The 21427-nt window shown below is 44.2% G+C and overlaps 2 protein-coding genes across 6 annotated transcripts; one reads left to right on the forward strand and one right to left on the reverse strand.

The window, feature by feature from the left end:
- Position 1: 1 nt before the first annotated feature.
- On the reverse strand, positions 2-15905 carry LOC114450669 (uncharacterized). 5 transcript variants are annotated; one of them, XR_003672125.1, is made up of 3 exons: positions 15207-15905; positions 3319-3379; positions 2-248 (listed from the first exon to the last, which is right to left on the reverse strand). XR_003672125.1 is itself a non-coding variant. In XM_028428938.1 (2 exons), the coding sequence occupies exons 1-2, from the start codon at positions 15412-15414 to the stop codon at positions 2171-2173; spliced, it is 348 nt and encodes a 115-aa protein (XP_028284739.1). In that variant the 5' UTR covers positions 15415-15905; the 3' UTR covers positions 2060-2170. The 5 variants fall into 5 exon arrangements, 2 of the variants coding, with proteins under 2 accessions (XP_028284739.1, XP_028284738.1); XR_003672124.1 differs by lacking the exon at positions 2-248 and adding an exon at positions 2060-2310; XR_003672123.1 differs by lacking the exon at positions 2-248 and adding an exon at positions 3023-3224.
- A 2893-nt stretch (positions 15906-18798) lies between these two features.
- On the forward strand, positions 18799-21160 carry LOC114450676 (protein S100-P-like). The gene is made up of 3 exons (XM_028428947.1): positions 18799-18922; positions 20400-20720; positions 20911-21160. Exons 2-3 carry the CDS (start codon positions 20589-20591, stop codon positions 21043-21045), a joined length of 267 nt encoding a protein of 88 aa, XP_028284748.1. The 5' UTR covers positions 18799-18922; positions 20400-20588; the 3' UTR covers positions 21046-21160.
- Positions 21161-21427: the final 267 nt, after the last annotated feature.

Genomic DNA, 21427 nt, shown 5'->3' on the forward strand with positions numbered 1-21427 from the left:
TCAGTGGAGTAGAGGCTCCTCAGTTTTAGCGCCACATCCTGATTCTTCACCCCTCTTGTCTTTGTGGCCGTGGCTGGTTTACAGGTTGAGAGTGAGGCCTCGTAGTGCTCTTTGTGAAACGGGGCTGGCCTGTAATCGGCAAGGTCATTAAGCTCAGACTCTCCTCTCCCCCTCTCTCCCCGTTCATGGCATTATGGAGGCTTATTGGAATTAGTCGTCCACAGTGGAGGAGGATGTGGTTCTGGAGTCTGGAGGCACAGGTGGGAAGAAAAAGTGTGTTATTTAAATATTTTAACATGTTTATGTTTTTGTTTACATCTCTCATCACACATTTATTACTGCAATATTAACTCAAACATATATTTCAATTGTGCATAGTCAGGTCAGATTATGTTGAATTACTTGTCATATTTTCAATATTTTGGAATAATTTGCCATTATTCTTTGTACTGCTGTTCATGAGTGGCTTTCACACAATGGCCCTATAGGCTGAATCCAGGAGTCAACAAAAACCAGGGATGAGGGATGAGAATTTGACAGTTTCTTCTGTCCCGCACGCAGCAGTTCCAGGTCAGCCCTGTCTGGGAGAACTGTGTCAGGATAGGCCTGACAGCAGCTCCCGCAGGCGGCACCATCAGGCGCGCTGGTCCCTCAGTGAGCAGAAAAGGAGGGGTGTGCATAAAATCCTGTTATATTAAGAAATGCATCCCCAGTGTCCCAGTAACATTAAAGCAGAAATGACAATGAAACCTTAAAATCAAGAAGAAGAATGCATACAATTTATCTGTTAACTGTGTGTCTGTGTTGGATATCACAACACAAATTAAAAAAAATTCTGCAGCCAGCCACCAGGGGGCGCGCCAGGCACAACAAATTCCAACAACTCCACATATAATTTTTTCTTTATAGATGGTTAGTGCCATTGAAGGTAGTTATTAACGTGCACTGTTGTTTTCCTGACAACTATGATCCAGATCCTGCACATACTGATGACATCAGAACTTAAGTGACAGTAAATAACATCCTTTTTACTGTATGAGATGACCTCTGGTTAGACCAACAGAAAAAAAAGGCTGTAGTGATTTATCCCTTAACAACACAAGCTTACTAGGTCTCCCACTCCTGCAAGAAAGAGCTTAACTATGCTGACACAAGGAAGGTCATTACCCTAACCCTAACTGGGAGACCAGTGATTGGCTGGGACTGATAACTGCAGGACTGCTGTAAGTGATGTTCAGGTGAAGCCCTTCCATCAATCTTTCTCAGTAGGACAGAGGAGGATAAAAAAGCATTTTGACATGTTATCATGTTTAATGCCGATTACCTCCTCACAGTTAAAGAACCTCAGAAGGTGGTAGTCAATTAGTTAGAGCCAATAAAACCTCATCTGAAGCAGAAACCTGACCGAGGCTTTCAGCACACACTCTACACATGACTCAGGTAGATGGATTATTAGTAAATACTGTAAACATAAATCACTGAATCAAGATCTTTCACACAATATACTGCCAACAACCTTTGGTTGAAGCTCAAATGTAAAAGAATTAATCATCTAGGGTGATTTAATCACTGAAACTAAATAGAGAGATGTGCTGTCTTTGATCACTGCACCTAAAACTCCTTTTATCTGACCTCACATGCAGAGCCGTTGCTTGACACTATAGGGGGCCTACAGGCTACAAGATTCTATAGAAATGCCGCCCCAAACACAAAGACATTTACAGTGATGATTATATAAGAAACCTTTTTATTTAAATAATGTGTGAACACACATGAAAATATTATCTTAAGGAAACATAAAAAAACTGTACAACACAATCAAAATATATCATAGAAATGTGTACTCTCTGAAGACTGTCCACAGTGGTGGAAAGTAACTAAGTAGTTGTACTTTCTTACTGTACTTAAGTAATTTTTCATGTATTTTTTATGTATCCCCCAAGTTAAAAAAACAATCCTTGAGTTCAGTTGCCTCAATTTAAACTCTTGGAAATTAAAAGTAAGTACTTAAGACTTTGGTTAAGTAGGATCATTGATGTAGCACATCTACTTTTACTTGATAATTGTACTTTCACTTAAGTACTAAACATCAGTACTTCCACCACCACTGACAACACAAGATATGATGACTAGTATTGTTATTATTAAGTTTGTCCACAGTGCAGGATCATCAGTGAGAACTGGACACCTTGGAACCTTCCTTTGTTACCAAGTCAGGTGCTGGAGGAGCAGAGGAAGGAGTGGAGGCTCTCAGGTGTTGGACTGCTGCTGGGACGTCCTCTGGAGTTTCCTCACAGGGCTCCACATGACCTGTGTGGTATAAGATCAGCCTGATAATTAACACTGTAAATAATCCAGATTATTCATAATGCACAGACCTTCATCTGTTTAAGCACAGCACCTGATGAAAAACATAATTTAAAAAAGCTATAAAATGACACAACTATATGACAATAATTAACTAGCTTGTCATTTACACCTGAGCATTAATAACACTAAATTTACTAAATATATACATTAGTTTTTCCTGCTGTGGTTTAGAGGTCATTAACTCTAACAGTAAGTTGTAACAGCAGCACTTAGCTTAATGCTGAACCTGCGAACGAGACAAAACAAGCTAAAGTAGCATTAGCATAGCAGCTACACACTGTTGCTGCATGAGCTAACAAGCTACTTTACAGCTTCATTTACGTTTTATATACATTTACGTTTTATATCTGTTATGTGGCTATGAGACCAGCTGAAGAAATGATGAGAAGGTGGGTCTAATCAAATCAATTTATTAATGCAATCAAACAACATAAATTTGCCCACCTCCACTACCCCACTTCCAAAGAACGGCCGCCCGGAATGAAAGAAAAGTCCACCCCACACTTTATGAACACTGCAACTGTGATTCCACCACACACGTGAGTAAGGCACTGCAATTGTGTTTCACTGCACACGTGAGTATTTAGACACTGCAACCGTGTTTCACTGCACACGCCTGGCAGGTCGTATGGAAGTAGGGTAGGTACGGATTAAGGGGAAAACAAAAAAAACGAAATAACAATAAACAAATTAATAAAAAAAAAAAGAAAGAAGAAAAACTAGTCCGCCCCAAAGGCACCTCCCAGTTCTTTTGTGCCACACACCGGCTCACTTGCCGGGCGGACTAGACAAAGAGAAGAAACCGACAATTTGCATGCTATGGCAAGAGCAGCGATGCCCATCAACCCGACGCTCTGCAACAAAACAAATACTTTCTTTAAAACCTCTTTACACTTTATTAAATCATGCTTAAAATACCTGCAATATAATTAATAATCCTTAAAATACCTGGCATCTGCGTGACCAAACTACTTGTGAATACCGTCTACTTCTTTGCCTGAACATCCATCTGTAATGTATAAAACAAAGTCAATCAACCACCCGTCAAATACTTTAAAACAAAAAGGTAGGCTACAGCCAACCCGCATACCTGTATGGCCTCCCTGCACGCCAGTGTGGAGCAAGGTGTGCACCTGCCTTACTCCACCGGGCGGAACCAAACCCCAACACCTTTGTTCCCCGTACAAGGAGCCCTATATATGCGGGTCGACTTACCCTCCCCTTTTTCCCCGACCTGAGGCAAATAGCACCCGCTACATATCACCCCCCAGCAAACGCATCGGCGCCCCGACGATGCACCAGTACAAAAACAAAACCCAAAACTACAAACAGACAAAACAATTATACTGATACATCACCAGGCCTCGTAGAAACTGGCAAATGATGAGGGTTAGAGTGCTTCCCAGCATTACTTCGGGTGGACCTACGTGGAGCCTCGGCTACTGCAGAGGATCTTTGTCCCATATTCTCTTCTTCCCCCATAGACACCTCTGCCTCTGAATCAGATTGCACCACTGACTCCCCACCACATAGTTCCCATCCTGGAGTCTCTAAGGAATTACCATCTTCCTCACGGTTCCCTTCCTGTGTCTGCTCTTCCGCTACCTCCTCCTCCGCGTTCAACCTCACTCCATCCACAGGTACTTCCCTCAACTCGGTCCTGTGCACTTGCTGCACTGGGCCCTCCTGAGCTGCAGGCACAATGGAATACACCACACCACGCTCTGGGGGGCACTGTACCACCCTGTAGGGGATGGAGTCCCAATAATCCTGGATCTTATTCTTACCCCTCACCCGATGGTTTCGAACGTACACCAGATCACCCTCTGCCAAATGCGACTCCCTTATCTGGCCCTCCTGCCTCTGATCTCGGCACTGTCTCTGCACCACTAAACGCTGCCTTACATGCTCATATGCCTCCTCCAATAACTCTTGATGTTTTGTACCCAATCCTCTAACTGGTACTCTTCGCTCTCCTCCGCCCCTGCACCCAACAAAAAATCTAAAGGCAACCGGGGCTCACGACCAAACATCAGGAAGTAGGGGGTCCTACCTGTCGATTGATGCACAGTGGTATTGTAAGCATAGGTCACCTGAGGGAGATGCTGGGGCCAACACCTCTTCGATCTGGGGGCAGTGTGCGCAGCAAATCATGTAAAGTACGATTAAACCGCTCACACTGACCATTTCCTTGTGGATGATATGGGGTCGTGCGACTCTTCCTCACCTTATAGAGCTTACATAACTGTCGCATCAGATACTCTCAAAATTTCTTCCCTGATCTGAGTGAATGCGGTCAGGAGGTCCAAACAGATTAAACCAGTTCTTCACTAAAACATTTGCCACAGTGCTAGCCCGCTGATCTTTAGTAGGGATGGCCTGGGTATATTTGAAAAAACATCTGTCATAATAAGCACATTTTCCCGCCCATCTGAAGCTGACTCTAAAACAGTGAAGTCAATTGCCAAGATCTCATGAGGCGAGATGCTTGCAGACTCCCCATAAAAGGTTTAACTTTAGGCTGGACTGCCTTTGCCAACACACACCTCCCACACCTACGACACCACTTCTCCACATCTTTATACATATTTGGCCAATAACAGCGGGAGCTGTTGGGTGAAAGAATTTATTCTGCATGGTGTTAACATGCAGTGTGTTCAGATATATAAGTTTCATGTTTATATGTGTTTATCGCTTAATAATGTGATTTTCATAAGTGTTTATGTTTTAGGAAGTTTTATAGAAAATCAAAGTATTTGAGGATACTGAATGTATTAATAAGTAATTTCATAGTATGTCATATAACGTTGTTTTCCTGCAGTTCAGGCTGTGGCAGATGAGATCAGTTGTTTTTCTGTTCTCTGGAGAGAGCTCCGGTTGGTACGAGATGGTCATAAATTCAGACTCAGGACAGCAGCACCTTTGACCTGATAAAAGCCAGATTCTAAGGAATGTGTTTTTCTCCTGAGTACCCAGTTTTATGGTCACCCCCAGATTGGACTCACAACCATTGAGATTTGAGGAATTGAAGTTTTACCTTATTTGGCAGTAACACTAATGGTCTAGTTGCTGTATGAACCAGGGGTCTGCAGGGGGGCGGTAGATGCCCTGTGGGCCGGCAGGCAGGAACGCCCATGGGGTATATCAATGTGTGAATTCCATGTCCAGTTGTTGCATTGTTCGTTGTTGCTGTGTGGTTGTTTGTTCTTGTTGGTTGTCCTGTTCTTGTGTTGTTCTTGTTTGGTTCTGTGTGTGCAACAACCCAGAGCTCTGCGACTCAGAATTTGCCTCATTGTTTAATAAATTATAATTTGAGACCAGAATTTATCCACTCCTTCCTTACAAACTAATTCAGGGGGTGAAGGAGAAGGAAACAAGGGGGATTTTCACCCCGACAATTTGGCGCCCGAACAGGGACAACGAAGGAGTGTGGGTCAAATGACATCTTGCCTGACGGAGTGACTACTGGCTGCCAATAATAACAAGGTAAGCAGATACCTGTTTAATCAAAATTCTGCACATTGGACAATCTAATTAAGTAGCACTGGGATGGTACGGTGTTTAGAGTCAAATTGTAAGAGGCAGATTGTAAGTCTTATAAGTGAAGTAAAATGAGATGAAGTAAAGAGAAAATGAGATGAGTAAAAGAGAAAATGAGATGAAGTAAAAGAGAAAAAGGAAAAGTGACACTGAGAGAGAGATATTAACCAATTAAAAATAAAAAGAATAAAAAAAGGGTTAATACAATAACGTGAATGAGCGTTATGTCATTGGGAGTGGCATCCCCCGCTATATTTGGACGCAAATATAGATAAAGCTCGGTTGAAAGCCCGTGGATTTGATGACCCCTGAAACGACAGTGATGACCGCCTAAAGCTTAAAAAATAAAAAAAAAGGATCACGAGAAAAGAGAAAAGAGAAAAGAGAAGAAAATATATAGCCTATTGTTTAAGTTGTGTTTTATGTATTGAAAATTGTGTTTAATTGTTTTGACCTTGCGCCGTCGAGGAAAGGTGTTTACTCCGTGCCGTCGGAGAAGTGAGTGTGTGTGTGTAGGCCTAAGTGTGTGTGTTGCAGGTTGAATGAGTGTCTGTGTGTGTGTGTGTGTGTGAAAGTGTGGTTTAAGTGAAGGTGTGTGACTCTGTTGCCAGAGTCACAGTGAGGGATAGGAGAAGGCACATATAGAAGGTACATTTAACATACAGCAGGTATGCAAGAAGGATTTGGTGAGTGGTAATCATGTCTACGTGGAAGACAATTGATGACAGATGAGTAAGATGTTGAGCCATTGCTGCGGACAGGCAGGACCAGAGGGACAACAGAAGGCTGCAGCTAAGATGGAAGCAGCGGTGTGTACAGCAATGACAGGACAGGGAGTGAAAGGAGATGATAAAAAGCCACTAAAAGTGTGATTGCAACAGTGGAGAATAGAGTTAAACTAGAGAGAGAGAGAAAGGAGGAGATTATTAGATTATTAGTGTTAGAGACAGTTGAGTTGAAGGAGGCAGTGCAGGCTGATGAGGAGAGACTAAGATTCTATATCAGGCATATCTGTACTGCATAGATGATGATTGTAAGAAGTCTGGTAGTACCACTGACATTAAACAGGAAGTAGAGAGCGAGGGAACTCAGGGGGCGGAGATACCGCCTGCCTATTCACCAGCCTCTGCTGTAGCTTCTGCTTGCCTCAGACCCCACTTCCTGGGATGTACCCCATCATGACTGTCCCTGATGGGAGGGGGCGAGTAACAGACAGACAGACAGGAGTGAACTCTAGTCAACCTGGTGCCCAGCAGCACTGGTATAGAAAGGCAAAAGAGGGGGGGGCCTTCCCCTGTTGCTTCAGCAGGCCCAGAAAAATGACCCTGATTTACCAGGAATTGATTCTATTGCTTGGGAGAGACATGTTGTACACCATATGAATTTACACACAGACACAGAGACCATGGAGATGAAAGGGCTGCAGACACAATTATTAAAGCTGCAGTTAGCTCAAGCTAGAAAGAAAGCAGCATATCAGAGGGAAAATGAAGAAATACACCCCTGCATCACAGAGGGTGGTTCAGCCTCAGCCTGCTCCCCCACCTCAGCCACAGTCCCAGTTGTGGGAAATCTTGATATGTATTTAACCCCATCTTGGGTCACCCGCCCCCACTATCAAGGTGGGTGGGGGTCAATATCATAGAGGAGGTAACTGGAGGGGAAAAGAGGGTGGCCGTAGGGGAGGGGGGCATGGAAAGGGTGGATACAGCGGTTTGAGTGGAGGTGACTGCTTCTATTGTGGAAAACCTGCCACTGGGAAAGAGACTGTCACTACAAGCAGCCCCGTCAGTGACCACAAGGGGCTCCCTGGTATCCTCCCCAGGGAAATGGCTGTCAAAGATCACACCGGCATCTCACATCATTTCATCGGTTGGCTTCTTTTGGGAAAACCTTTGCCATTCACAGAACTTGTGAAACTGTGTTAGCAGCACCACAGACATTGTTTCATTTGCTCCAGCTCATCACCAGTGAATTTGATGGGCAGAGACTTGTTGATCAAAACTGGAACCTCCATTATGTGCTCCCCAGATGGATTAATAGTGACTTTTCTTACTGGACAGACCTTTTTATGCTCCAGAGTGTTGGAGTAGCTGGACAGTGGCTGATGAGAACCACTATGATACAGATGTCTTGTGAAGATATCTGCTGGACTCGTTTTTACCTGAGTCTCCTTAAGGGTGGCGGTCTCCTCAGTCTATTCCAGCTGTGGAAACCCTGGATAATGTCTTTCTGACCCTATAGGCTGTCCACTGATCCTGTAGGTATTCTCTTCTATGACAGGTGTGAGGATCTCTTCTATCAGAGAGGGTTCTACCTCCTAATGAGAGGGACTATACTGGTCTATCACAGGAGATAAATTGTTTGTGACTGAGGAGGGAGTAGCTGCTGACGTATAGTTAACACCAGAACAGTTTTAAATGGCTCAAAATGGCAGATGATAGTGTGCCACTTGTTTGCTTAGTCATTGTACCACACATAATATTAAAGAATTAAGCTCCATGGTTAGGAAATGTAAAGCTATTTCTAATAAATAGGCACAGAGGATAGGTGTTTAGATTCTTCATCCTTTAAAGCTTATTAGGTTGCCATTCATACAGGTAGAGGCATAATAAGGCTCAGGAGATGTTAGCCACACTACCACATAACATCTGGTCTTCATCATTTACTGATGTAGGTTTTGTGCCTCCTGTACTCTTGTCTCTTTCATTGTCTCAACTTCCATACCGATCTGGCTCACCTAGATTACTTTTTATCTTGATGTTTCTGAAACAGGTGGAGCTGGAATGGTGTTCTGTTTCAGAAAAAAGAGGGTGAGACAAGTATTAATGTATTTGAGTTTTAAACCGGATGATAAACTGTTTTGATTAACTATTACAATTCCACAGCATGGATTGCCAGAATGGATCTCATTTTAAGAGTTTAGACCTGGAAAAGGTGGAGCAGACTTTAGGCCTAAAACATAGGTATGGTGCAGTATATCAATCATAGTTACGGGAAAAGTGGAAAGGAGTGAAACTACAACCTAAAACAAAAATTGGCTAAAATCTGTGCACAGACCAAATTTATATGGGTTCAAGTATTGTCTATTGTATTGATGTTCTGTTAATAACGCCATATAATGTACACCCTATGAGCTTCTTACAGGTCGACAGTTTCCTGGACCAGCTGGCCGGCTGAGACTGAAAGAAGTATGCAGTATGGTATTAATATAAACCATACTATAATGAATTTAAAGCTTGGTGTTAGTATTTGTATTACAGGAGAAGAGGAGAGATGGAGAGTCCAGAAGGAGCCACACACAGCTGAGTGGGTCCTCCTGAAGGTGATAAAGAAAAGTGGTCGGAGCCTAGGTGGACGGGACCATATCAGGTGGTAGAGAGGACATCCCATGCTGTGTGGCTGAAGGGAAAGGAGACACCTGGTATCACTGGAGCCAGTGCACCCCAGCTACAGAACCAGGGAGAACGCTGAGCGACATCCAGCAGCAGCAGGAGGAGGAGAAAATGAAAGGGGCAGAATAATCCCCTGAAACCAGGAGTGTGCCAGTAGGTAGTCTACCCTACTTGGTTGAAGAGGATGAGACGGTGAATACACATACATGAGCAATCATCAGGATCAGCGTGGGACTAAGAGTGATAGGCGAAGTTAAGCGCATCACTCCAACTAAGGGTGATAGGCGAAGTTAAGCGCATCACCCCACCAGGAGACGAACCACAGTCTCAGTAGGTCAGCTGTCGAAAGGAAGGTCTAAAGTTTCAGGAGCAGAGGTTTGAGGTCCTGTTACCAAGAAGACTCCAGCTGACAAGATGGACTGTGGGGTAACTGGAGGGTGTTGGGAGCTTGTGTTTTCATGTCTGTAGTTAGTGTATCTTTGACTTTATTTTGTGTGTACATAATTATTTTGTCAGTTTTCCAGGATCCAATGGTAAGTCAAATCCAGGGCCCAGCACACGCAGGGTGAGGAGAGCGCCAGGGACAGGAGGAGATGCATGTGTGAGAAACGGGGAGGTATAGAGTTAGACTACTATAAGGGTTCAGAAGTTCTCTTTATCTTTGATTTGTGCGCAGTAATCAACTGCGGGGGATATAATGTGTCGTGGAGACAGTATGGAGAAGTTTGTGGATTGGGGTGGCAGCACACAAATTGGGCACCTAAAAAAGCTAAAACCACCTCAGGCGGGCGGATCTTGTTCAGTGGGTATTTCCATATACAAGAGATTGGAGCTGCATGCAGAATCCTATTATGTTATCAATTACTGGCCTGGACCACAACCCTTATGTTAAATCTTCCGGAGTGCCTGGCCAATGTTGGGGACTCCTAACCCGACATTGTAGTCCATAAGCTCACCCCCGTTCGATGTATTAGCGTTATCTACTGGTTATGAGGATGATAATATTTGGCTCGGATGGTAAAACAGGTGAAGGAGCAAATATGTCAGGTTGTGTTGCCTGTGCATCAGCGAGGCCCCACCTGTACACTGAACCTGCCCCATTATATCCAGACGATGCATGGGGATTTGATTTCAGTACAGGGCCGGATGTTTTTGGATATGTTATTGGCAGAGAAGGAGGTGTATGTGCTATGTTTGATGAAATGTGTTGTACTTTCATTCCCAATAACACTGCTTCCGACGGTAAGGTCACTAAAGCTTTAGAAGGTTTGAGAACTCTTTCCAGTACGTTGCATGAGCACTCAGGGATAGATAACCCCTGGACGACTGGCTGATTAGGGTGCTGGGACCCTGGAAGGCGGTAGTATGGTATGTCACTAATCACTTCTTTTGCAGCATTCTTGGGTATTTGACTACATGTGGTTGTTGTTGTTATATTCCCTGTGTGCACTGTTTATGTAACAGGTTAATTGTGTCAGCAATTGAAAAGCAGGATTCAGGTTTTCATTCTCCTTCATATCAGATGCCTCTGCTGGCAGCAGAGGTGCCCGTGCCAGGTGACGACGAGGAAGATTTGTTGTGAGCTCTTATAAGAGCTCAAAGAGGGAATTGTTGGGTGAAAGAATTTATTCTGCATGGTGTTAACATGCAGTGTGTTCAGATATATAAGTATTCATGTTTATATGTGTTTATCGCTTAATAATGTGATTTTCATAAGTGTTTATGTGTTAGGAAGTTTTATAGAAAATCAAAGTAATTTGAGGATACTGAATGTATTAATAAGTAATTTCATAGTATGTCATATAACGTTGTTTTCTGCAGTTCAGGCTGTGGCAGATGAGATCAGTTGTTTTTCTGTTCTCTGGAGAGAGCTCCGGTTGGTACGAGATGGTCATAAATTCAGACTCAGGACAGCAGCACCTTTGACCTGATAAAAGCCAGATTCTAAAGGAATGTGTTTTTCTCCTGAGTACCCAGTTTTATGGTCACCCCCAGATTGGACTCACAACCTATGAGATTTGAGGAATTGAAGTTTTACCTTATTTGGCAGTAAACACTAATGGTCTAGTTGCTGTATGAACCAGGGTCTGCAGGGGGGCGGTAGATGCCCCTGTGGGCCGGCAGGCAGGAACGCCCATGGGGTATATCAATGTGTGAATTCCATGTCCAGTTGTTGCATTGTTCGTTGTTGCTGTGTGGTTGTTTGTTCTTGTTGGTTGTCCTGTTCTTGTTTGTTCTTGTTTGGTTCTGTGTGTGCAACAACCCAGAGCTCTGCGACTCAGATTTGCCTCATTGTTTATAAATTATAATTTTGAGACCAGAATTTTATCCACTCCTTCCTTACAAACTAATTCAGGGGGTGAAGGAGAAGGAAACAAGGGGGATTTTCACCCCGACAGAGCGCACTAGCTGCAATGTGCGCTCCACCCCCTGATGCCCATGATTGTCATGAAGCTGGGTTAAAACATCCTTCTGTAAGCACTGCGGTAGCACAAGTTGATAAACCTGTCCACCCCCATCAGGAGGATTAATCCTACGGTACAGTACCCCATTCTCCTCTGAAAGGCGCCCCCACTGACGAGAAAGCTCCTTGGTCTCTGGACCAAATCTCTCCCTCTGCCTCAGGTCAGGAGATTGTCCTTTCCTCCAACAGGTCAGAAGAGGGCCAATTACTGGATCCTGTTCCTGCAGAATGACTAGATTCTCTTTTGAACAGCCTGGAAGAACAGAGATGTCAGACTGTACACACAAATTTTCCTGCATTTTTATCATGTCCTGTTCAGCCTCCCCAACTGTACTAACTTCTTTATACTGACGAGAGAGAGCATCTGCATTTCTATTCCGATTCCCTGGACGGTATTTTAAAGTCAGATTGAATGGAGCTAATTGAGCTGCCCACCGTTGCTCTACTGCACCCAGTTTTGCTGTGTCCAGGTGCCGCAGGGGATTATTATCAGTATACACAGTACATGAGCTACCTAGCAAGTACTCCCTAAACTTTTCTGACACTGCCCATTTAAGCCCCAGAAACTCCAATTTCATGGAGCTATAATTGTGCATGTTCTTTTCCGTAGGTTTGAGTGCCCTGCTAGCATATGCGACTGGTCTAAGTTTCCCTCCATGTTCCTGCGAAAGCACTGCCCCTAAGCCAGCATGGCTCGCATCAATCTCAAGCACAAATGGTCTCTGAAAATCTGCGTAAGCCAGCACTGGTGCCGAGATCAAAGATTTTTGCAAACCCCTGCTATGAAGCGTCTGTAGTAACTTGCAAATCCCAAAAAGGCTCTAAGCTCAGCCAGGTTTGTGGGTGTTCGCCACTCTCTTACCACCGACACCTTGTCTGGATCGGTTGCGATGCCAGCAGCAGACACAACATGGCCCAAATACTTCACCTGTTTTTGAAAAAAACTACACTTTGAAAACTTAGCTTTTAACCCCTGCTTTTGCAGCCGAGAAAAGACTTCCTCTAGCCTTTCCAAGTGCTGCTGAATAGAGGAGGAGAACACAATCACATCATCAAGGTAAAGTAACACAGACTGATATCGATAATCCCCAAACATACGCTCCATGAGGCGCTGAAACGTGCTGGGTGCATTACACAGTCCAAATGGCATTCTATTAAACTCAAAGAGCCCAAATGGAGTGCAAAATGCTGTCTTGGCCCTGTCTTTCTCTGCCACCTTCACTTGATTATAGCCACTTGCTAAATCTAGAGTGGAAAACCACTTAGCTCCTACGAGCCCATCCAATGATTCTTCCATCCTGGGTAGAGGAAAAGCATCCTTCCGGGTTTTGGCATTTAAACGGCAACAGTCTACACACAATCTGATCCCACCATCTTTCTTTTGAACAATTACAATGGGAGAGGCATATGGGCTACTACTCTCTCTAATGACGTGACTGTCCAACAGCTGCTTAATATGGGCTCTCACCAGATCATACTGAGATGGGTGAATGCGACGATACGGCTGACGAATTGGGATGTCATCAAGCAGGGGAATCTCATGCTGGAGTAAATCAGTGCAGCCCAAATCAGTTTCATCCCTTGCAAATAATGACTGATATTTCCTAAGCAATGCAGCTGCTTGTTCTTGCTCCAACTCATCCAATCCCTCAAAAAAAGGTAGATCCCATCCCCCCACACTGGTCGCCTCAACCCCTGAAGGGGACACAACAGCTGTAAATTCATTACTGCTAGCATCCCTACAAACTTTCGCATGAGATGGCTGATCTAACACCACCGGAGCCACAGTAACTGCAGCTATCACTCTACGTGGAGTCAAATTTACATCAGAGTAACCGACATTGGTGACAGGTACATATGCCTCTCCTGCCTCAGACACTACTACAGCAGGTGATATCAATAACCCCTCTGGAAGCTCCCCTTCTTCAGGGCCTAATGGTTCAATTAACACCTCCATATGCTGCATAGAGGGAACCTTAGGACATGTTACAGGGACCATAGTTAATGTACCTGCGACTACACAAATTGAGCTCTTACCTTTAACCCTTACTTTGAACGGCTCTGGGGAGTTGATTAAGAGCTCCTCTGCATGGCAATGTCTGAGTGCTCGTCTCCATTCAGGGGCTTCTGTTATGCTAGGATCATCAAAGAGGCCTGGTCCATACTGCACAAACAGCTCATAATAAAACCCCTTTATCACATTCATTCCCAATACACCAGGAGTTTGCATCTTTCTCTGCAACATATGTGGGTCTTCTGGATCCTTCACAACCAGAACTCCTTTGCGTGGAACACATTTACCTAAAATAGTGATAGCCAGCTCCAGATAACCCAAATATGGCAATTTAAGACCATTGCCCGCTCTCAGATCTAGCCATGCACACTCACGCAGCTGGGAGTCTGTGAGATGGCCAAAATGTTCCTTAAAAAAACTCTCAGTGATTGTTGTCACCATAGAGCCTGTATCCAATAATGATGGAACCACTACCCCTCCCATCCCTACTTCTACAACGGGACACCTGCCCATAAGAGCAGCTGTAACCACTGGGTCAGGCTCTAGATCGAGCTCTTCCCTTAGATGTGTGTGGCTCTCTTCACTTGCAGACTCCTTTTTTTCCAGACATACTGCTGCCTGCTCAGGTGCAGTAGATTTAGGTAAAGGGGCTGTACAGTAGCGGGCTATGTGGCCCCTCTGATCACAGCGGAAACATCTAGGTTACCATCAAAGTTTTTCTTGACTTTAACTGGAGGCTGAGCCCCAGACTCCCGGCTCTGAGGTTGCAGGGCTTTCATCAGTAAATCTAACTGTCTCTGCTGAGCTTCAATGAGAGCTTTCAGTTCAGAGTAAGAACTATGATCTACCAGTTCATTAGGTACTTTTGCCAAAACTTCATTGGAGGAAAACGGTGGGACACTCTCCTTTTGTCTAAAGGTCTGCCCAACACATTGTGATGTCCACTGAACAGCTTCCCTACGGGCATCACGGATAGTCCACTGGGGGTTTAAACGTACTTTATCCCTAAGTCTTGAGCTCAGACTCTGATCTCGAACACCCTCACAAAACTGATCCCGCAGATTCCTTTCAGAACCTAGCTTAACTTGTTCGTCTGCCTCTACAATCTGATCCATTAAGGACATTAGGGCATGAGAATAGTCTAGCAAAGATTCTCCTTCCCGTTGTTTACGATTAAAAAACCTACGTTGAAGGGAAATAACCGAATGTGAACATCCATATACTTCCCTCAAAATTTTAAATATCCCATTTACAGTGTCTCTTTCTTGTTTTGGCAGATATTTAACTTCAATACGTGCTGCCCCTTCTAGATGGTTATACACGCAATCAACTTTTTCTTTTTCAGTGGATTTCACTTGTATATAGCCTTCGATCAGTTCAATCCATTCCTCCAATGTAGGAGAGTCTGCTCGATCCAAGTTACCTGAGAACTTTGGCACTTTTTCACTCTGTTGGATATAGATCACCTGCTTCCCCCCTTCAGTCCTCGCAGGAGTCTCAGTCGAATCTGCATTGTCCATGACACTGTGGGAGGTTCCAGCTGGAGATGCTGCCGCCTGAAGTCTCTGCAGCTGCTGCTCTAGTTCTTGCATGCGCTGCTCCATTCTTTCCCTAGAGGTTTCCTCCATCATCCAGCCGACTTGGGAAAAGGCCGCTAGCTTCGGGACTCTCCCAGACGCTTACTCCTGGCCCACCGCTGCTCTTGCCTTTCACACAAACGCACAAAAAAAAAATCTGTTCCCCCAAAATGTACCACCACTATCAAGCTGATCCTGCCAACAACGCCAAATGTTATGTGGCTATGAGACCAGCTGAAGAAATGATGAGAAGGTGGGTCTAATCAAATCAATTTATTAATGCAATCAAACAACATAAATTTGCCCACCTCCACTACCCCACTTCCAAAGAACGGCCGCCCGGAATGAAAGAAAAGTCCACCCCACACTTTATGAACACTGCAACTGTGATTCCACCACACACGTGAGTAAGGCACTGCAATTTAGTGTTGGGAGGTTCGACTCTTCTTACTGACTCAAATCAGTTACTCTCGAACCCTCACGTGAACGAATCTTATTGTGAGTCATTTCGTTCATTTCGTTCATTTTTACAGCCGGTGGCGCCGTGTCCCTCTGTAGTATAGTGCCGCGCATTGATATGGGACAAAGTATAATAAGTATAACTACCACAAGCAATTCAAAGCATGTGAAAACATAAGAGGGCAAATACACACCACGGTACAGTGACTTCTGTCCTGCATCCTCCCTGCCAGTGTTGTTCAACAGTGCCACAGTGACTAGGTAGCTGTCACGTGACAAATGAACGAGAGTGTACTGCTTCACACACACATGAGCTGTGAACGAGAACGAATCTGTGCAGCCTGTGGAGCTTGTCACGTGACAAATGAACGATGAACGAGAACGAGGAGGAGAACAAATCTACAGCTCTGATCCGTGCAGCCTGAGCAGCCTATCACGTGACAAATGAACGATGAGCGAGAACGAGGAGGAGAACGAATCTACAGCTCTGATCCGTGCAGCCTGAGCAGCCTTGGTTACATATGATTTCATGACTGGATAATGTACTATTATATTTATTATTTAATGGCAGATTATAACACAAAACATGATGTCATTTTAGAAAGCATTTATTTACAAACACACTTTACATTATATACACAATAACACTACACATCAACAACAAGCAAAGACCATTAATTATAATTTCATGAATACATAGCGTTTGCCTGGTGTCACGTGACAAATTGAGGAGCGTCAGATATCAGACATTCATTTCCTTGTTTGTTTCTGAGTCCACAGCCCCGCAGCTGAGCTTCAGCTCTCGCGTGACAAATGAGCAATCCGGAACGATTCGTATGAACGATTCGTATGAACGATCTGTGAACGAGTCGCAAGTTCCTTTGCTGATCATTTGCTGCTGGCCAATTGGCACACAGCCTGAGTGGCTTGGCCGTCACGTGACAACAGAACGAAGATCCGGGGGCTACCGCGACTCAGGAACGAATCATATCTGTTTCCTGTCCTGCCAACTGAGCTTTATGCGGCTGCCTGCCATGTAGCGAAAGAACGAATCACTAACTGAGGGGACTCGTTACCCCGATTCATATAAAAGATTCGTTCATATCGAACGAATCGTTCACGAGCAACACATCACTACTGCAATTGTGTTTCACTGCACACGTGAGTATTTAGACACTGCAACCGTGTTTCACTGCACACGCCTGGCAGGTCGTATGGAAGTAGGGTAGGTACGGATTAAGGGGAAAACAAAAAACGAAATAACAATAAACAAATTAATAAAAAAAAAAAGAAAGAAAGAAAAACTAGTCCGCCCCAAAGGCACCTCCCAGTTCTTTTGTGCCACACACCGGCTCACTTGCCGGGCGGACTAGACAAAGAAAAGAAACCGACAATTTGCATGCTATGGCAAGAGCAGCGATGCCCATCAACCCGACGCTCTGCAACAAAACAAATACTTTCTTTTAAAACCTCTTTACACTTTATTAAATCATGCTTAAAATACCTGCAATATAATTAATAATCCTTAAAATACCTGGCATCTGCGTGACCAAACTACTTGTGAATACCGTCTACTTCTTTGCCTGAACATCCATCTGTAATGTATAAAACAAAGTCAATCAACCACCCGTCAAATACTTTAAAACAAAAAGGTAGGCTACAGCCAACCCGCATATCTGTATGGCCTCCCTGCACGCCAGTGTGGAGCAAGGTGTGCACCTGCCTTACTCCACCGGGCGGAACCAAACCCCAACACCTTTGTTCCCCCGTACAAGGAGCCCTATATATGCGGGTCGACTTACCCTCCCCTTTTTCCCGACCTGAGGCAAATAGCACCCGCTACATATCACGTCATTATATTGACGTTTGTAACTCATTTAGCAGACGTTTGTACGCAGAGCGACTCACAGTGAACATTCAGGCTGCAGTATGAAGGAGGCTGTAGTGACGTGTGGCGCTGCGTCTCTAAAAGTGTTTTGTGATACAATGTGAAAAAAGACAAACAGTGGTGGAGTAAGATGAGGCTCAGCTGTGTCATAGACTCTTGCCTAGGGCCCCTCTCATGCCCTAGGCAATTGCCTGGTTTGCCTACCGTGTTGCGACGGCTCTGCTCACATGTGAGCAGATTCCAGAGTGGTGAAAGCAGAACCACTGTGGAGCTTAGTGAGATGGTGAGACAGTGAGAAAGGAGATGGTTGCTACTGGAAGGAGATCAGTGATGGATGTAAGTACTAGAAGAATGCTGCCACCAGCACGTGATCGTTTCTTATGTAATGTTAGGTCCAGCCCGAGGAGAGTCAGTAGATAAAGTAGGAGGAGCTACAGGGGTGAAGCCACAGGCTCGTGGGTGGACAGACACAGACAGCCCCATGCAGCTAAGAAGCCACACACAAGCAGCCTGAACACAGAAAGAAGAAGATGAGGGCCAGTCCCCTGTTGTGATGAAGGAGTCAGGAGACGATACATCCCATGGGAATTTATGGATATGATAAAGCTAGCAGGAAGACTCCATCTGTCAGCCTCCACTGACAGATCGAGCACACAAGTGAAGAGTAAACCTGGAGGAAAACACAGCTGGACTCACACTGGCCTTGGGAGACATTAAGGCTCTGTCAATGTAAATAAGGCGAATAAGAGAGGAAATCTTTAAAGGAGTAGATCTGCAACCTGTGATTCAAGGCAACAGTGTGGATGACGTGGGACTGAACTGAACCGCTCACACACCCAGTTGAGATCCAAGTGAGGCAGAAAACAACTGTTATGCTCAGTGTACACCTAATGGACTCAGTATTGATTTCCCTGAAGAACCTGGTGCGTCAATGATGAGGGAGGAATGGAACCCTGGGTGGTGAAACAAGCAGGGGTACTGAATGAACCAGTTGTGGAAAGTTTTTTGATTTTTTTTTTTTTTTCGTGAGAGGCGGGGGTGCACCACTGACTGGTTGCCAGTCAAACAAACAGCCGGCCACACCCACACCAACAGCCAGAGTCCTCACTTAACCTAGCATGCAGGTCTTTGGAATGTAGAAGGAAGGTGGAGCACCCGAAGAAAACCCACGCAGGCTGTGAGGCAAACAGAGCTAACCACATCACCACGACCACGGTAACTGATCAGTGCCAACATGGTGGTGTAAATATATGCTGTTAACAAAGAAAACAACATTGATTCTGCAAATATCACTGAGACAAAGAGTGAATACATGTTTGACATTTACTTCCAGGCCTGCTTACCCTTCTTTATGGCCTACACAAACACAACTAATAAATAGTGTGAACGTCTACACAGAGACACTGCTTTACTCATGGGGAAGAAACAATATTTAATGTATATGTATGCCAGTCCTGCCAACCTGCATGCTAATGTGTTAACCAGCGAGCATATGACAGTGTTATGTGAGGTGTAGGTTTTAACAGGACCCAGGCACAGACAAAAACAATGTGCAACAAAAAAGGAGCTTTATTCAAAGCTAAACTACAAAACACAGGAGAACATAAGGAGGGCTACTGAAAACAGTGCCATGTCAAAATGCAAAATCAAAGTACCAAAAACTAGGGAAATAAAGATCAAAAACACAAACCAAACCTGAGGAGGAAGGGAGGACAAAGAAATAAGTGCTCAGAATAGGGTGCACAGCAACACTGAGGACAAGAGGGAGGAACGAAGGATCACAGAAGGAGGAAGACTAATAACAGAAAATTATAATAACAAATGATGAGGGAACAGAATGCTTGCTTTCTCACACTCAGAAACACACTTTGTTCTGCTTGCAGAGTCTTGTACACTGCTTTAGATTTGATGCAATCAGCTGATCTCAGACTCTGTGAGGGTCCTCAGTTATACATCATTGTGTCTAAATGGACTTTCTCTCTCTCTCCTTCATCCTCTCTGTCTACCTCTTCTTCTCCTCTTTTACCCGGCCGACTATCAGCAGGAAGGTTCTCCTTATGAGCCGGGTCCTGCTCAAAGTGTCTTTCTGTTGAAAGGTTCTGTGAAGTACTTTGATTAAAATTGACTTGACTTGATTGATGTGACCAAACAGGTTTATGAAGACTCTACTGCCGGTTTGATGTGTCCCAACAGGTTGTAGAATGTGTGATTCTACAAACACAAGGTGATTGAAACAGCAGCTGTTCACAGGAACCCTGATACAGAGGAGAACAGAAACATGTAAGCCTCTGTCTCATGCTCTCAGACCCCATTCACACTGGGAAAATCAATCCAGCTAGATTCGGGCAGTATCTGGATATATCCTTTTTTCTGAGTGTGAAAACCGCGAATCTGGCTATATCAAGCATGATATCAATCCACCCCTCGGAGACATTTCAGACTTTTCCTCCTGTGGTTCATGTCCACCTCTGTGTAGAAGCAAAGACACACAGTGACCACAGTACACCACTGTGACTTTTATGTGTTTGTGTGTCTCCCCCTACAAAAAGTCATTCCTCATCTCAAAGTTCACAAATCACCACACCAGCTGCCTCTGTGGTCTGATAAAAGAAAGGCCTCCTCTTAACCTCAATAACATGACAACTTAAGCTGCATATAGCTTTTTACTTAATGTGTACACTCTGTGTTGCAGCAGAGAGGGCGTGTAGACACATCAGAAACCAACACCCACAATACCCGAGTCTGTCCCATCATTGGTCCTGAAGCCGTCGTTCACAAGGTATAAAAAGAGCTCTTTCCTCATCCACTCCACCCAACACATCAACCTCGTGCTGGTTCATTTTCTTCTTTGTCGCAGCAACTTTCAACAAAAGCAGCAACCATGTCGCAGCTTGAGAATGCCATAGCCATCCTGTTGCAGACTTTTGATGACTACGCAGGCAAAGAAGGAAAGAAGGACACGCTGACCAAAAGAGAAGTCAAGACTCTGTTGGAGAAGGAGCTGCTGCTGCAGGTACTGACACTGTGCTTATATTACACATTCCATTTTTAACTTTATCTTCCACACCATACATATTTTCATAGCATTTGATTTTTGGACACTAAGACTTTTTCATGTATTAATGAATTCTGAGAAAACCTTATCAAGTCTCAACTCATCATGAACTCAAACTTATTATGTGCACTTTCTTCTGTCTCTATAGGAAGCAAAGAACCCAGGTGAGGTGGACAAGCTCATGAAAAAACTGGATCTGGACGGTGACTCCGAGGTGGACTTCAATGAGTTTATGACGCTGGTGGGTTGTCTGGCCTGTGCCATCCATTTCTCTACGATTTGAGCAGAGAACGACCGTCTCCGGGTGTGGGTTCCATCGGCACCAAGAAATAAAACATCAAAATTCAGAATGTAATGTTTTTTTAACCACTTAATAAAGTGATGTATCTACCAATGCATGGCTGTGTAGTGTTGAATGTAAAATCACTTTTTTGTAGCACAGATTTAAAAATCTTATGGCTAGTTTTATTACTTTTCCAGGGTTCTTCATAGTAAATGGCAGCAAAAACTGTTAAAGAATCTCAGGCGAGGAGGAGACCAGGAAGTAAGTGTGAAGAGGCTGTGTGCTCTCCACATGCTGCCACACGAGTAGGTTGTGTTATGTTATCTGATCCTTTGTTTTCAAAATGCTGCTTATACTTGAGTTTATTTATTTTATTCCAACT

This window comes from Parambassis ranga, chromosome 18 (genome assembly GCF_900634625.1).
Source record: "Parambassis ranga chromosome 18, fParRan2.1, whole genome shotgun sequence".
NCBI lineage: Eukaryota > Metazoa > Chordata > Actinopteri > Ambassidae > Parambassis > Parambassis ranga.

Excerpts from the sequence above, each read along its gene's own strand:
- LOC114450669 (XM_028428937.1), bottom strand. The coding sequence starts at position 14,296 with ATGGGCAGGTGTCCCGTTGTAGAAGTAGGGATGGGAGGGGTAGTGGTT. Across the intron at positions 2,311-13,806 it reads GTTCAAAGTAAGGGTTAAAG|GTCATGTGGAGCCCTGTGAG; the intron begins GTAAGAGCTCAA and ends TATACCACACAG.
- LOC114450676 (XM_028428947.1), top strand. The coding sequence starts at position 20,589 with ATGTCGCAGCTTGAGAATGCCATAGCCATCCTGTTGCAGACTTTTGAT. Across the intron at positions 20,721-20,910 it reads AGAAGGAGCTGCTGCTGCAG|GAAGCAAAGAACCCAGGTGA; the intron begins GTACTGACACTG and ends CTGTCTCTATAG.